General features: G+C 41.5%; 1 protein-coding gene across 4 annotated transcripts in view; it reads left to right on the forward strand.

Annotated features, from left to right (window-relative positions):
• Window positions 1–18196, forward strand: part of LOC112215631 (limb region 1 protein homolog) — a 62866-nt gene that overhangs the window by 6785 nt on the left and 37885 nt on the right. For 3 of the 4 annotated variants that reach the window (XM_024374820.2, XM_024374818.2, XM_024374817.2), the window contains exons 2-5: window positions 2794–2866; window positions 10751–10790; window positions 12527–12666; window positions 13949–14052. In XM_024374820.2, coding sequence (XP_024230588.1) covers window positions 2794–2866; window positions 10751–10790; window positions 12527–12666; window positions 13949–14052 — 357 coding nt within the window. The remainder of the gene's footprint in view (window positions 1–2793; window positions 2867–10750; window positions 10791–12526; window positions 12667–13948; window positions 14053–18196) is intronic. The other variant, XM_024374819.2, reaches the window with a different exon arrangement.

Below are 18196 nucleotides of genomic sequence, written 5' to 3' on the forward strand. Positions count from 1 at the left end.
GAGCGAGGAGAGGGATGGAAGCTATACGTTACACTGGCAATACTATAGTGCCTATAAGAACATCCAATAGTCAACGGTTAATGAAATACAAATGGTATAGAGGGAAATGGTCCTATAATAACTACAACCTAAAATTTCTTACCTGGGAATATTGAAGACTCATGTTAAAAGGAACCACCAGCTTTCATATATTCTCATGTTCTGAGCAAGGAACTGAAACGTTAGCGTTTTACATGGCACATATTGCACTTTTACATTCTTCTCCAACACTTTGTTTTTGCATTATTTAAACCAAATTGAACATGTTTCATTATCTACTTGAGGCTAAATTGATTTTATTGATGTATTATATTAAGTTAAAATAAGTTTTAATTTAGTATTGTTGTAATTGTCATTATTACAAATACATTTTTATTTATTTTTTTAAATCGGCTGATTAATCGGTATCTGCTTTTTTGGTCCTCCAATAATCGGTATCTGTATCAGCGTTGAAAAATCATAATCGGTCGACCTCTACACCACACTGACCACCAAAAAATGATTTTGTTGGCATTTACGTATGTCCCCATTACCAGTAAAACATCATCAAAACCTATTTCTTTCACTTACTTGATGTGCTGTTTAGTTTTTCATTTGTTCAGTCATGTCCCGCCCTGGTCTTAGTATTTGTGTTTTCTTTATTTTATTTGGTCAGGCCAGGGTGTGACATGGGTTTATTTTGTGTTGTGTTTATGTATGGGGGTTTTTCGTAGGTTTTGGGATTGTGGCTTAGTGGGGTTTTCTAGCGTAGTCTATGGTTGCCTGAGGCGGTTCTCAATCAGAGGCAGGTGATTCTCGTTGTCTCTGATTGGGAACCATATTTAGGCAGCCATATTCTTTGAGTGTTTGGTGGGTGATTGTTCCTGTCTCAGTGTTTTGTATTCACCAGATAGGCTGTATAGGTTTTCACGTTCCGTTTGTTGTTTTGTAATTGTTCGTATTCATCTTCATTAAAGATGTATATTATCAACCACACTGCATTTTGGTCCGATTCTCCTTCAACGGAAGAAAACCGTTACAAGTCGTTTCATTCTCAACCAGGATTTCTATGGAACTGTCAAAAAAGATACATGTTAAATAACACTATTTGACGTGTCAAATAAGCTTGTTGACCAATCAGGACTTGAATATGACTGCATGTCACGTAATAATTTAACGTGTTGATAAATTTAATGTAGTTATTACACATTGATTACACTTTCACTCGTATTTCATATGTCACAACGATTCATCGATACGTATGCTATGATGCTGGTAAAGTTGTCTTGCGCACATACAGTGCTGGTCATAAAAAAAGCTAGCTGGCTAATGGATGCATACAATGTTCTCCCCAAAAACCTAGCAAACGACATCTGTTTCAGAAGTTATATAGTTAGCTAGCTAACTATATAGCGAGGTGTCATCTAAAATAACCCTAATTTACAAGACCAACAGTTCTTATTTGATTAATGATGGTCGGACCCATCTATGTGAAGCAAGCCATAATGAGGATTAGCCACAATAGTGCACTTTGCGGTTAGCCTTCAAAATAAAAGGATGACATTCTACTATTTGTATTCATTTGCATCCTGTCAATGACATACTTTTATTTTGAATGCTAACCGCAAAGTCCACTATTGTGGCTAGTCCTTCTTGTGGCTAGCTTCACAACACATAACCTGGTCTGGTCGAGCATCACTAGCCAGATGGAGCTAGCTGGCTGCTTATAACGTTAGTTTTGGGTAACCGGGTTAAGTAGCTGGCTAGCAATTTATTTTCATGAACCAAAGTTTAATTTCAATAGGCGAACAACAAGTGGCAACCTAGCTTATACTTATTCACAAGAATTCCTAAATCATTGTTAAGAATAATGAAAATGACTGCAGTGTCTGCTGGTCATTGTTTTCAGGCTGGTTGTATTGGTGCTAGCTAGGTACCAAGCTAAAGCTAGCTAGCTACTCCAGAAGTTGCGGTCAAACAAATTATGCTTTATTACCAACGGGGTATTGTAAATACATCGTTTGTGGCCCATGTTTGTTTGTTTGCAGACCTTTTTTGTACAGCTTTGACAATCCTTCTGTATATTTTTTGAGACGCAAAGACCTAAATGGCGTTCCATAGTATGTATGTCGTGAAGCTAGTAGCAGTGACGCTATTACTGTGTAACTCTGGTAGGGCAACATCTGAAAAATAGCACACTTCATAGTGTGTACGGGTGCCCGACCAGTGGGTCAAAGCGAACATCACCCAGGACAGAGAATGGTTGATTGTCAAGGGCAATGAATTCCATTGTCTTGGCGTTAATGGATTTCGCCTATGAGTTGTCTCGCTGAAATTTTCTTACTTGTTCAAGTGACTGCTCGACTTGTTGACTGCTTGATCCACACAGCAGACATTGTGGGCTAGGTTAGGAATGCTGTGTAGCGCAAAGTTCCGATATGTTCACCGATATATCGTCATCCCTATAAACTACTGTAGTAATGTCATAGTACCATATCTGTGTCCGGAATGCCACCATATTGCCTATGTAGTGTACTACTTTTAACCTGAGCCCTATATGCCGTGGTCAACAGTAGTGCACTAAGAAGGGAATAGGGTGCCATTTGGGATGCGGACCATGTCTACGGGAGGCGGACCATGTCTACGGGAGGCTAATACATATATATCAAAATGTGTTATGCGTTCACATCAGTATAATGCCAGATATTGTAACATTGATCATTTACATAACACTTCAGCAGCTTTGTAATTGTTTAATTATTTTTGCCTTTTCAGATTTGTTTCCTACTGTTTGCAGCACTCTACATTGTGTCGTACTGCATCATCACCAGGTACAAGAGGAAAACAGGTAAGGAGTCTTGTTCTGTTTTTATGGTGGTTGTACTGAAACTACCAACACATATTGTGCTACCAACTTCAAAAACAGTTTCTATGTAATACTTGCACACCTGAGATGCGCACACAGTCCCAGAGTTTTCACAGCAATTATTGCCGAGCTCGACCTTTTGTTCCCAGTATGTTTGCACACAGAGGGACCATCACATTGTTTCAAGACAGTTTAGTGGCCAGAGCATGTGAGCGGAGTTGATCGGTTGGAAATCACTCTCATGGTACTTGCGCTCTGCTTAAAAAAGGGCTCTGCGCTAACACAAAAAAACTGCCACTTCAAATTCGCTCCATTGATTAAAATCACAATTTAACCAACACTAATTTATTTTTGTGACTACATGAACCTACCATTTGGTATTGAAACCAAACCATATGGATTTGAATGACAAGTATTTGAATAAACATGAAAAGGTGAATGTAAGAAGCGCACATCATTTTCAAATAGGCTACATATCATATTAAACAGCATATAAACACTCTAAATATGTTTAGGCGTCAAAGGGAACCTAAGAAGGGACGGAAATGAATTATTTAGACTAGATTATAAAAATTATTTCAATGCTATAGCCTACAAAGAAATACAAGCATTTGCGAGTGCGACACAATGGGCTGGTAGGGACATAAAGCGCAGAGCATGTAAACAACATTTTGTTGTATTAAATCATTCAGGTCTATAAATTGTGCATATAGGCAGTGATTTACTTAGAATGAATACAAATTAAACGAAAAAGGACTTAGTGCCTTTAGAATTCATTTTTGAAAACACAAGTTTGGCCAGTCTGTGGATTCAGGCTCATGCGATGGTGCCTGGAGAGCAGGCCAACACAGAGAATATCATCTCCACACTTGCAGAGCCACTGGAGAAGCTAAACACCCTTTTGGCCACTATTTCCAGGTTGGGCAGAGTTATTAAAAAAATAATATATATATATATATATAATATTCTATAGGTAGGCCTAAAGGTTTGTAGGTCAAATTACCCAAGCAAAACGGAAAGCTCCTTGAACGTGGGAATATGCCAGGCCCATTGGTCCGAAATATATTATGGCCTATTGTGTAGATAATAGAACAAAAATGAAGGTAACGTGTAAGAGGAGGTATTATTATTTGTAGTTTTATAACTAAGTGTGTAATTGTAGCAAAGTATTTATCTACCGCCTCGTTCCTTTTCTTTCGGGATACTTGTCTTTTCAGATTCCACAGTGATTCTTTAGTTGTGGACACTACTGTACATCACCACTATCCCGGTCTTGCTCCTGGTCCTCATCTTTGTTTGTCACCTTGATTTAGAACCTGTGTGTTTTATCAGTTTCTGTATGAAAATGACAGTATCTAAAGCAAGGGGCTTTAGATAGTAGCATACAAGTGAACTACAAATGCATGCTGGGCCAGGTATGCCCTGAGTACGTGAAATGAGCGCTACTGGAGCGGGCGAGGAGGCCTGCGCTACAGCAATTGGGAATCTCGCTCCAGTTAAATATTAGCCCATATCAGAGGATGTGAGCAGAACCTCAATTAGTTGGGGCATGGACTCTACAAGGTGTCAAAAGCGTTCCACAGAGATGCTTGCCCATGTTGACTCCAATGCTTTGCACAGTTGTGTCAAGTTGGCTGGATGTCCTTTGGGTGGGAACCTGTTGCACGTGAAAATCCCTGCCCAAATGCGAAGTGCCAACTGTAAAGTTTGGTGGAGGAGGAATAATGGTCTGGGGCTGTTTTTCATGGTTCGGGCTAGGCCCCTTAGTTCCAGTGAAGGGAAATCTTAACACTAAAGCATACAGTGACATTCTAGACGATTCTGTGTTTCTAACTTTAGCAACATTTTGGGTAATTACATTTCCTGTTTCAGCATGATAATTCCCCCTTGAACAAAACGACGTCCATACACAAGTGGTTTGTCGAGATCAGTGTGGAAGAACTTGACTGGCCTGCACAGAGCCCTGACCTCAACCCCATCGAGCCAGGCCTAATTGCCCGACATCAGTGCCTTACCTCACTAATGCTCTTGTGGCTGAATGGAAGCAAGTACCCGCAGCAATGTTCCGGCATCTAGTGGAAAGCCTTCTCAGAAGAATGGAGGCTCTTATAGCGGCAAAGGGGGGACCAAATCCCTATTATTGCCCATGATTTTGGAATGAGATGTTCACCGAGCAGGTGTCCACTAGAGGTCGACCGATAATGATTTTTCAACGCCGATACCGATTATTGGAGGACCAAAACAAGACGATACCGATTAATCAACGATTTTTATTTATTTATTTGTAATAGTGACAATTACAACACTGCTGAATGAACACTTATTTTAACTTAATATAATACATCAATAAATATCAATTTAGCCTCAAATAAATAATGAAACGTGTAAATAATGCAAAAACAAAGTGTTGGAGAAGAAAGTAAAAGTGCAATATGTTCCATGTAAAATATGTGCCATGTAAGAAAGCTAACATTTAAGTTCCTTGCCCAGAACATGAGAACATATGAAAGCTGGTGGTTCCTTTTAACATGAGTCTTCAATATTCCCAGATAAGAAGTTTTGGATTGTAGTTATTATAGGACTATTTCTCTCTCTACCATTTGTATTTCATTAACCTTTGACTATTGGATGTTCTTATAGGCACTATAGTATTGCCAGTGTAACAGTATAGCTTCCGTCCCTCTCCTCGCTCCTACCTGGGCTCGAACTAGGAACACAACAACAACAGCCACCCTCAAAGCAGCGTTACCCATCGCTCCACAAAAGCCGCGGCCCTTGCAGAGTAAGGGGAACAACCACTCCAAGTCTCAGAGCGAGTGATGTTTGAAAGGCTATTAGCGCGCACCTCGCTAACTAGCTAGCCATTTCACATCGGTTACACGAGCCTAATCTCGGGAGTTGCTGGTAACAGCAACACTCCTGAGTGTGATAACACACAGAAATACAAGCCTTTGGTCATTAATATGGTCGAATCCGGAAACGATCATCTCGAAAACAAGACGTTTATTCTTTCAGTGAAATGCAGAACCATTCCGTATTTTATCTAACGGGTGGCATCCATAAGTCTAAATATTTCTGTTACATTGCACAACCTTCAATGTTATGTCATAATTACATATAATTCTGGCAAATTAGGAGTCGGCAACCCTTTCTCATGTGGAATGCCAATTTATATTTTCTACCGATCTGTATGCCAGTTACGGATTTCATATGCACATTTTCGTGAAATGGTTGCATTTAATTTATAATTTAGTGGGGACTGTTTTAGTCTTCTTTGCATCTTTTGACATTATTGATCATAGTCTGCTGTTCGAAAAACATATGTGTAATCGCTTTACACCCCTTGCTATATTGTGTGTAAAGAGTTACCTGTCTAAGAGAACACAGAGGGTGTTCTTTAATGAAAGCCTCCAACATAATCCAGGTAGAATCAGGAATTTCCCAGGGCAGCTGTCTAGGCCCCTTACTTTTTTCAATCTTTACCAACATCATGCTGCTGGCGTTGAGTAAAGCAAGTGTGTCTATGTACGCGGATGACTCAACACTATACATGTCAGCTTGCACAGCGACTGAAATGACTGCAACCCTTAACAAAGAGCTGCAGTTAGTTTCAGAATGTGTGGCGAGGAATACATTTGTCCTAATTATTTCAAAAACTAAAAGCATGGGACAAATCATTCACTAAACCCTCAACCTCAAGTAAATCTTGTAATGAATAATATGGTAATTGAGCAAGTTGAGGAGACTAAACTGCTTGGAGTAACCTTGGATTGAAAACTGTCATGGTCAAAACATATTGATACAACAGTAGTTAGGATGGGGAGAAGTCTGTCCATAAAAGCATTGCTCTGCATTCTTAACAACACTATCAACAAGGCAGGTCCTACAGGCCCTTGTTTTGTCACACCTGGACTGCTGTTCAGTTGTGGGATCAGGTGCCACAAAGAGGGATTTAGGAAAATTGCAATTGGCTCAGAACAGAGCATGGCTGGCCCTTAGATGTACACAGAGCTAACATTAATAATATGCATGTCAGCCTCTCCTGGCTCAAATTGGAGAAGAGCTTGACTTCATCACTGCTTGTATTTATGAGAGGTATTGACACGTTGAATGCCCCAAGCTGTCAGTTGGAACTACTGGCACATAGCTCAGACACCCATGCATACCCCACAAGACATGCCACCAGAGGTCTCTTCACATTCCCCAAGTCCAGAACAGACTACTGGAGGCGCACAGTACTACATAGAGCCATGATGACATGGAACTCAAGAACTCATGCAAGCACTAAAATTTGATTTAAAAAACAGATAAAAATGCACCTTATGGAACAGCAGGGACTGTGAAGCAACACATAGGCACAGACACATGCATAGTAACACACAATAACATACTCACTATACACACACGTACACATGGATTTTGTATAGTAGATATGTGGTAGTAGAATTAGGGGCCTGAGAGCACACACTTGGTGTGTTATGAATGTATTGTAATGTTTTTATAATTGTTTTACTGCCTTAATTTAGCTGGACCCCAGGAAGAGTAGCTGCTGCCTTGGCAGCAACTAATGGGGATCCATAATAAATACAGAAAATAACATCTTCATATCTCTATCATTGTCATGTGGTTAATCAAAATTATATCCAAATCTATATGATACAAACCTAAAAAGTAATCTCTTTTGCCCAAAAATTGTCTACATAAAGCCAACAAAAAAAACGTTGCAGCCTGCAGGTAGACAATATCCAGATAAATATAAATATCCTATAAATCACATTGGCTTCACATGGCCTGTCTGCAACGAACTTGAAACATTGTATCTACTATTAACTTGGGTCCAGCCAAAGCTTGTTGTGCTAGCGAACTTGCAACATTGTATAAAATATTCTGGGGCCTCAGTTTCCAGCGCCAGTGAGCTCAAGACAGACACAGCTCTGGGCTATTTGCGCAAGGGATAAGAAGCAGTGCTTGACTTTGGCAGGAGCTCACAGGAGCTGAGTATCGGCACCTCAAAGTGAAAACATGTTTTTAGAAATTTTAGCAAATTTATAACTGAAATACTTTATTTACATAAGAATTCAGACCCTTTGATATGAGAGTTGAAATTGAGCTGTTTCCATGGATCATCCTTGATCTTTCTACAACTTGATTGGAGTCCTATGGTAAATTCAATTGATTGAATACAAACCTGTCTGCAGTGCATTTGGGAAGTATTCAGACCCCTTGACTTTTTCCAAATTTTGTTATGTTACAGCTTTATTCTACAATGGATTAAATTGTTTTGTTTTTCTCTCATCAATCTACACACAGTGCCTTGTGACGATAAAGCAAAACCAGGTTTTTACAAATGTTTGCAAAAGTCTAAAAAAATAAAAAACGGAAATAACATTTACACAAGTATTCAGACCCTTTACTCAGTACTTTGTTGAAGCGATTAGAGCCTCGAATATTCTTGGGTATGACGCTACAAGCCTGGCACACCTGTGTTTGGGGAGTGTCTCCCAGTCTTCTGTGCGGGATCCTCTCAAGCTCTGTCAGTTTGAATGGATGAGTGTTGCTGCCCAGCTATTTTCAGGTCTCTCCAGAGATGTTCAAGTTCGGGCTCTGGCTGGGCCACTCAAGGACATTGAGACTTGTCCCGAAGCCACTCCTGCGTTGTCTTGGCTGTGTGCTTAGGGACATTGTCCTGTTGGAAGGTGATCCTTTGCCCCAGCCTGAGGTCCTGAGCGCTTTGGAGCAGGTTTTCATCAAGGATATCTCTGTCCCTTGATCCTGACTAGTCTCCCAGTCCCTAACGCTGAATAACATCCCCACAGCATGATGCAGCCACCACCATTCTTCACCGTAGGGATGGTGCCAGGTTTCCTCCAGACGTGACTCTTGGCATTCAGGCCAAAGAGTTTAATCTTGGTTTCATCAGAACAGAGAATCTTGTTTCTCATGGTCTGAGAGTCTTTAGGTGACTTTTGGCAAACTCCATTGGCTGTCATGTACCTTTTACTGAGGAGTGACTTCCGTTTGGTCACTCTACCATAAAGGCCTGATTGGTGGAGTGCTGCAGAGATGGTTGTCCTTCTGGAAGGTTCTTCCTTCTCCACAGAGGAACTCTGGAGCTCTGTCACTATGACCGTCAGGTTCTTAGTCACCTCCCTGACCAAGGCCCTTCTCCCCCGATTGCTCAGTTTGGCCAGGCGGCTAGCTCAAGGAAGAGTCTTGGTGGTTCCTAACTTCTTCCATTTAAGAATGATTGAGGCCACTGTGTTCTTGGGGACATCTTTTTGGTACCCTTCCCCAGATCTGTGCCTCGACACAATCCATTCGCGGAGCTCTATGGACAATTCCTTCGACCTCGTGGCTTGGTTTTGCTCTGACATGCACTGTCAACTGTGGGACCTTTATATAGACAGGTGTGTGCCTTTCAAAATCATTTCCAATCAATTGAATTTACCACAGGTGGACTCCAATCAAGTTGTAGAAACATCTCAAGGATGATCAATGGAAACAGAATGCAACTGAGCTCAATTTCTAGTCTCATAGCAAAGGGTCTGAATACTTATGTAAATAAGGTATTTCTGACTTATTTTTAGAAGTCTGCTAAAATTTCATTATAGGGTGTTGTGTATAGATTGCGGAGTATTTAAAAAAAAAAATGTTTTATCGATTTTAGAATAAGGCTGTAACGTAACAAATGTGGAAAGAGTCAAGGGGTCTGAATACTTTCCGAATGCACTAAAATAATCTCGGTCGACCGACAGCTTAGCGACCAAACAATCGACAAGTCGACTAATTTGGGGCAGCCCTACTTGTAACACAACAAAATGTGGAAAAAGTCAAGGGTTGTGAATACTTTTTGAAGGCACTCTACCTAGTGAAAATGTATACTGATACAATAAGGCATCTCGGGCATTTGTGGTAAATGGCCAATATACCATGGGGTTCAGCCCTTAGCCGTGGAATATTGGCCATATACCACAAAACCCCAAGGTGCCTTATTGCTATTATAAACTGGTTACCAACGTAATTACAGCAGGAAATTGAAATGTTCCGTCATGCTCGTGATATACGGTCTGATATACCACGACTGTCAGCCAATCATCATTCAGGGCTCGAACCACCCAGTTTATACATTTAAATAAACTTCAGATGCATTTTCTGTCCAGCACTGGAAATGCAATCACTCATTTTGATATTTATTCTGAGGGAAAGGTTTCTCTCAAGATCAAATGTATATGGCTTTCTATGTAATGTTCCCTACGATGAAACTAATATGACCCCCACCCCCACATGAAGTGTGTTGATAGTATAAACAGATGGTTCATGGCCATGGATAGGAATGGGCCTATAGCCAGCCTAACTGCAAGTTTTACTATGTAGAATCAAAGTAAAATAATCACTAGATGTAGTTACGATGAACTCTCTTCCACACCCATTGTTCTTGGACAAGAATAGAACGTCCAGGTCACGCTGGTTTCTCGAAGCTCCTTTTTAAAAGTAGACCACTCCACGTCAAAGATCCTCCTGTGAAATTTTGTGCCCAGAAAATCTAGGCTGTTCTTTTCTCTGTACCCAGGTGGCTACAGTACAGTAGGTACATGTATCACTCCCGAATGGCACCCTATTCCCTACATAGGCCCTATGGACCCTGGTCAAAAGTAGTGCACTGTATAGAGAATAATGTGCCATTTGGGACATGCCCATAGGAAAAAGGGACTCCCCTAAGCCAAGTGCATTGATGCATTAACAGTAGTCCAACCCAGGATTTGAACCCAGGCAACATGGGGTTTGTATTCCCAAGAGGCCCTTGCTTGTCTCTGTAGGGTTCACTTGCTGTACCTGCTGTGACTTAAGTGGTTTCCTCTCCCTCAGATGACCAGGAGGACGAAGACGCCATCGTCAACAGAATATCGTGAGTGGAACTACTTTCAATAGAGCTGTTAAGAAATAGCCCTACTTCTAGTATCTCAGTGTTTCCCGAACCGATCCTCATGCCTCTCAGCCATTCCACATATTTGTTCTATTCCAACACTAGCACACCTGCATCAACTAGCCAACTAATCAGCAAGTACTGATTAGGTGAATCAGGTGTGCTTGTGTTGGAATAGAACAAATATGTGGAACGGCTGAGTGTCACGCGGACCGCTTTGGGAAACACAGGTGTAGCCTATGTCTTGGTTCAAATGGCTGATGTGGCTTGTCTTTCACATAGCACACACCACTGCACACCGGGCCTAACCAACACAACTCTGGTAGTAAAGCAGAAACAGTAGACCATATGTTTGTGGCCCACTTTGTCACTTGTCCTCTTGGGTCCAGCTAATGGTGATATTGCAAGGGGGAACAGCTCAGCAAAGTAAATGGTGTAGCATTCCACATGAATTTAATTCTCGAGCTATATATCAAAGTGGTGACCTTGTCCACATCCCACGGGGGACAGGAACAGAAGTAGTCCTCTGGCCAGCAGAATCTGGCAAGCTCCACATGCAGGCTAAAGCCCAGGCCCCTGCGCTGCTGGGATGCCAGGTTGGAGGGGAGGGAGGGAGGGATATAGATTGACATACAGCTCATAGACATTGAAGTGGCCATCTGCTCCACTAGTATTTAAGTGAAGTGGTCGACTGTCGTGCGTCCCAAATGGAACCCTATTCCCCATGTAGTGCGCTACTTTTGACCAGAGCCCCTTTTGACCAGGGCCCGTAGTGCACTATATAGGAGATGGGGTGCCATTTGGGAAGCAGCCTGCTGCACTAAACAACTTAATTCCCTTATTATTAATCCCTGTCACACTGTATAAGAAGATTCTCCATTAATGTGACTTGTATTTGAACACTAATCCTTTAATGACCGTTGGAATACAGTTCTACTTGAGTAATCAAATGTATTCAAACGATTCCTAGCCTGCATGAATGTGGGCATTGTATGTGTGGACACAGCTCATGTAGATGCATTTGAATGCTGATGTGTAGACCTGCGACACTGCCATTCTTATATGAATTTATACTGTAAGACGGGGGTAGGCAACTAGATTCAGCCTCGGGATGATTTTTGTCAGAGCGACGGGTCGGGGGGCCGGAACATAATTATAACAATTTGATCACTGCAAATTGACCACAACTAAGCCCAAAAAGTGATTTTTGTATTTGAAAAGAACAATAATTTAATGCCTTGATTACATTGAGACACGATCATACAAGTGTTTTTTTTTTTTTTGTGGGAATACTTTTAGATTTCCTAAATTAAACTCATTTTAGCTGGTGATTTAAAAAAAAAAATGTTTTATTGTATTTTCCCAAATAAAATATATATTTTTAAATCACTCGGGTGCTGGTTTTGGCCCGCGGGCCACCTGTTGCCGACACTACCTGTAAGATACTGTATGTTTGTAAGTTCTTAACAATTCCTTAACAAAGCTGTGTGATTTCACAGCCAACTGTAGACTTTCTTACTAATTCCTCTCTTTCACTGTGTGTGTGTGTGTGTGTGTGTGTGTGTGTGTGTGTGTGTGTGTGTGTGTGTGTGTGTGTGTGTGTGTGTGTGTGTGTGTGTGTGTGTGTGTGTGTGTGTGTGTGTGTGTGTGTGTGTGTGTGTGTGTGTGTGTGTGTGTGTGCGCGTGCGCTCTTGCACGCGTGTGTGGCTTCCCCACAGACTGTACCTGTGCACCTTCACCCTGGCCATGTCGGGTGGGGCTGTTCTCCTCCTGCCTTTCTCTATCATTAGCAATGAGATCCTGCTCTCCTTCCCCAAAAACTACTACATTCAGTGGCTCAATGGCTCCCTCATCCATGGTCAGTAGTGTCATTCACATTTCACATCTTGTTTGTTTGGTTGAATCCCAGATGGCACCCTTTCCCCTATATAGCATCCTACTTTTGACCAGGGCCCATAGGGGTCTTGTTGAAAGTAGTGCACTGTGTAGGGTGTCATTTGGGACGCAGACTGTATGTGGATTTGTTTTTGTTTTGAGTGCTTTCGATGTTGTAGTTCCAGCTTTAGATAAGTAAGTCCTGGTCTCTTTGGATTTGGTCCACTGACCACACATAACAGAATCACTCCTTTTATACATCCAGTCACAAAGATCTGTTTCCATCAGACCTGTGCTTCCCAAACGGCACCCTATTCCCTAAAAATTGCACCACTTTCAACCAGAGCCCTATGGGCCCTCGTCAAAAGAAGTAAAGGGAATAGGACACAACCTGGTGGTTTGTCAGAGAGTGTTACATTAGTCAAGACCTGATTTTCTATTTGTGAGCATGACTGCAAAGCATGCCTAAACCATCCCAACGGCAGTAGCCACCAACCCTAGTCCCGGAGGTCTGCAGGGCGTTGTAGGCTTTTGTTCTAGCACTGCGCCTGATTCTACACACCTGACTCATGTAATCAACTTATCATTAGCGGAAACGGACGTGGCGTGCTGGCCTGGGACAAAAGTCTTCACACCCATAGCTCTTCAGGAACGGTATCAGTAAGCTAACGCCGGAAACTAGATCCCCTAAATACTGGTCTTGACAAGAAGAAATAAAAACTGTCGGGGGAGGGGGGTTCTCTTCTGCGTTGTTCAACCAATCCAGTAAATGTGGAGGAGGAGTTAAGCTGGCGTGTCGCCTTGTCCAAAAGTGGAAGTCGCGTTGTGTCAGACTCTCTTTCCATTTCCCTGAAACCTGGAACATCCGGTTGTTGGGGTTTCGGCAGAGGATAGGGTATTACAAACATCTTCATTTGCTGTCACAAGGGGGCATCAGAGTCCATGGTTTAGCAGTTGACTGCAGGAATACATGGTGGCCAGTGGGAACAACTGTGCTGTCTATTTATCCAAAGCAACGCTTTCTCGTGAGACTAGACGTGTCCCAAAATGGCACCTTATTCCCTATATAGCACACTACCCAGTGCACTATTTAGGGTTGTAGTGCATTTACGTAGGGAATAGGGTGGCATTTAGGATGCCTCTGAGGATAATGTGTTTTATTGTAAGGTGTGATTTCTGTCATGTTGTATTTTGCTTGGTGACAATCTTGAAAGATTGATTGGTTGATTAATTGATCAGGACTAGCTGTAATGTTGCCCTTACAGGCCTGTGGAATCTGGTATCGCTCTTCTCCAATCTCTGCCTCTTCGTCCTGATGCCGTTTGCCTATTTCTTCCTGGAGTCCGAGGGATTTGCTGGATCAAAAAAGGTACAAAACGCATGGGTTTGTGCTAACAACTTGCTAAAACCTGTGCATTTTTGTTTTACATGCTCTTGTAGTATTGATGAACTCTTGATCTTTCTTGGTTTACATCTCCATGTTTTCACACAGCTGTTTAAAATTGTCCACTGTGCCATAGCAGAACTACACCATCTTCATCAATCATTAATCCTAATGATTATGGCTATTGAGTCGATTGTCATAAGCAGAGCATGTTGCAGAGTAGATAGTTTGTCTCTTTTGTTTCTCTGCCTTTCGTTGTCTAAGAATATCTATTAATTCCTGTTTACGTTGTCTGTCTGTCTGTATGAGAGTAAGTCTAGTGACAACAGCAGGTGCCTGGTCCTTGCCCTCTCTCTGACTCTCATCAGTTGACCGTAACTGCGACCGCAAAAAGCTCATTAACCATGAAACAACGACAATCTGGTCTTCGGCATCCGCCACATCCTGACAAGCCGTTCCAATAAGCCAGACGCTGCAAACAGTTCAACACCACGGCATCGGCCGGCGTGATTTAGGGCCTGATCCCCCACACCCCCCCTCCTCTGCCCTAAAATAAAACTTCAAACGGACAAACTAATAATCGAGTTGTAAGCCTCTGCAAACTTCCTCTTTTAATTAATTACCTCTGAAAAGAGGCCGGGGCCCGTGTTTCGCGGGTCCATAAAGACAGAACAACGTGATGGCACAATGGAGCTGAAAAAGCGCGGGGAAAGATTTACTTTTAATACACCTCTATCCTGTGTCACAGTTTGAAACCCCTCTGGTTTATGTCCCTCCTGGCAAACTTACATAAAAATGTGTCTGTTACTGTAGTTTACAGCCCAGTTTTTTTTGGCGGGGTGGGGGTGGGGGGGCTGCTAATTTGTTTCGTTTGGATTTCTTGTAATGAAGTCCAGGATGGCTAGGAAGTGGAACACACTGGCCTCTATCACTTTAGGCTTTTGTACCCTTTCTTGCTACTGATCATCTATAAATTTGCCGAGAGGAAGCACTGCTTAATGTTGGCTACACATCCCGGTATAGTTGTGTGTATTTGTGGAGAACAGAGGAAAGCACCCTGCCGAGTCACTCAACAGACCGACCACAGGATGACATTTAAAAGCTTGATTTAAGTTTTTATAATGTGATATTATCCCTCGCCCAATAAAAGTATTAAGAGACTTGAGTATTAGATTTCAGGGGTTTATGTGGCCATAATGTTACGCCACTGAAAAGTCCCTTTGACTGCGGAAATGAAGTGAATGATGAATTTAACTGGTAACGGTTTAAGTCAGGCTTTTCATGTGGCTCTGTTTACTTTTGACGAGGGCACTAAAGCTCTCCGAGTTGAATCGAGATTGAAATGTTCTATGCTTTTTTTATTTTTTTATTAGCTCACTCAGACGTTCTGTTGTCCACATGATTAACAGTCTTTCAAATTGTCCAAATTGTGGATGAATCGGAATTACTGCCCAAATGTGGGTATGAACTAACTTTGTTCACCGGCATAAAACACCCCACAATAACCTTACTCTCTCTGACTTTCTTAGCTGAAAAAGATTCATTACTAATGGTTGCAAAATGCTTTTAAAATCATTGCGGAGAAGTGGCAGATTTTAAATGTCATCTTAACGTTGAACGGTTTTGGCTCCTGGTCTTGTTCCAGAAACCCATTTATGCTGCAGACTGTGCCAGCCAGTCATCATCTCATGCTTATACAGAGATACTAGACTAGATCTACTTTGTGATGAGCCTTTTAGGGCTGGTTGATTTTAGGCTAGAGATGGGCCACTGGCCTATCCCTGACCCATGGTTACATTTTTTGGGGACTGAAATACTGTTGAATTTGAATAGTAGAATACACAAGGTGCAATTTTCTAAATATGGTAGTGCATCAGTGGTTTTTCTCTTGTTATGTCAGTCACTGACAGTCACTCAATTAGCCCATGTCAGCAAAAAATGTTTTAGTTTGGTAAGTTAGTCTAGCAGCCAGCTATCTATACTTATAGTATTTGTAGTCTAATACCCAAACGGGGGGGCCCCAATTGATTTTGTTAGTCACTTTCACTTCGGGTTCATATTAAAAACTGCAAACATTTTCCTCCACCAGTCCACCCTACGGCAAAATTGTGGAATTGCAGGAAATTAGCTGTAAAATGGCACCATTTTCTCTCCGTCCCATGGCAAAATGTAGAATTGCTGCAAACTTGCTTTAAAACTGCAACTTTTTCTCTACGCCCCATGCCAAAATGCGTCGAATTACAGGAAATTAACTCAAATTCAAGTTTTATTCTCTCCGTTGTCAAGAAGGGGGCGTCTTGATGTGTTCAGATTTTTTTTTGTGGCCCCCACCCCCATTAAAGCTACCCATCGCTGATTTAAGCTATAATTCATATTCAAACCAGGCTTTTTTTCTTCACATTTTGGCTGTGTTTTTTTGGATATTACATTTTTTTTATATGTGTTTTTATATATTAACTATCAATGATCTATTCATTATCTTTAACTATTAATTATTTTGGTTTTAGCGTATATTAGCATATCCCTCTGATGTGGAGGGTGAAGGCCCTGTTGTGTATTCACCACCAGTAGATCGCATGTTTATGATGATGGTTGGCCAGTATCTGTATGATGGACTAGTGGCCTAGGGTTTCTCCTCTGCCTTGGCCTCGCAGCTCTCCCAGTCCACCCAGACAACCTCATTTCGAAGGCTTCCAAAAAAAGGACTTCCTCTCCCATTGTGGGCCTAATTCCTCATACATCCCCTAGGCATGAGAAGTCTCCAGTTCATATGGGATAGAAACATCACGTCAACAAAGCTGTTATAAAGTATAGAGTGGCATGCCTTTTTTTGTCTTCCAACCAATATTGAGTACTCTGCGGATCCTCTCCTTTCGCTAGGTTACGTTCCAAATAGCATCCTATTTCCCATAAAGTGCACTACTGGTTTTGTTTTGTTGGTCAAAATTAGTGCACTATATAGGGGAAAGGGTGCCATTTGGGACACAGACTTTGTCTGACCCAGAAAGTGACCCAGCTATGGGCCAGCAGTTTTCATCTGTTGCTAAAAGAAGCTCCTCATCAATCTAACGCCTTAGGCCAAACCCTTTAATGAAGAAAAGTGTGTGTGTTTATTGTGGAGGGGAAACGTCTGAGCTGAGTAAACCGCCTTGTGTTACTAAGATACTGTTCTTTGTTTGCGCTCCACAATGGAGCCTGGATGTTTATTTCAAATCTCCCTGCACATGTAGACATTTTTCCCAGGCCTTTGCTCTGGCAGGGGTGGCCGGAGAATATAAAGTGATGTTTACATACCTTCCTTTAAGGTCAGAATGTCTCACGAAAGCCCCTCTGTTACAATGTCCATCGCCATGGTAACATATTAGTTTGAGCTGAGAATTTCTTATTTACCTCTGTCTTTCAAATGAATTGATCAGCTCCTAGAGGGACTGCGTTTACATTTTTTGGGATGAAATTGACTGTTTATTTTATAGCTTGTGTTGTCTTTTGGGGTATTAGACCTCTTTCTGTCGGTTTGGAAAAAAATATATTATGCCTGCTATACAAGCCTGAGATTGAAGTCCAATGTTAATAGTTTCAAGATAAGTCTTATTCATTGGTTTGATCCTGGATTTTGGCACAAACATTTTTTAATTCAAGATTTAAAGCTGCAATGTGTAACTTTTTGGGCGACCTGACCAAATCCGTATAGAAATGTGAGTTATAGATCTGTCTTTCTTATTGAAGGCATGTCTAAGAAGCGGTAGATCTGTTCTTTGTGCGCTGCTTTTACGCTTCCTGTTCTTACGTTTCGCTTTGAGTCTTTTAAGTTTGGTTTTGTACACCAGCTTCAAACAGCTGAAAATATCATATTTTTCTGTTATGGAAAATATATTTCACAGCAGTTTAGATGCTACAATGAATATCTACACAATGATTGCTTGTTTTGTCACATAAATTGAAGTTAGGCGGTATATTCTAATTGCAACTAGGATATGGTGGAGCGATTTCTGCATATTGTACCTTTTAAGGGATCTCAACCGGCCGCCAGATAACACTAATATTACTTTTACTTAGTTTGTCGTATGCATCTGACTTTAATGTATCCAGCCGGCTATACACTGCCTTCAGAAAGTATTCACACACCTGG

This window comes from Oncorhynchus tshawytscha, linkage group LG16 (genome assembly GCF_018296145.1).
Source record: "Oncorhynchus tshawytscha isolate Ot180627B linkage group LG16, Otsh_v2.0, whole genome shotgun sequence".
Classification (NCBI taxonomy): Eukaryota; Metazoa; Chordata; class Actinopteri; order Salmoniformes; family Salmonidae; genus Oncorhynchus; species Oncorhynchus tshawytscha.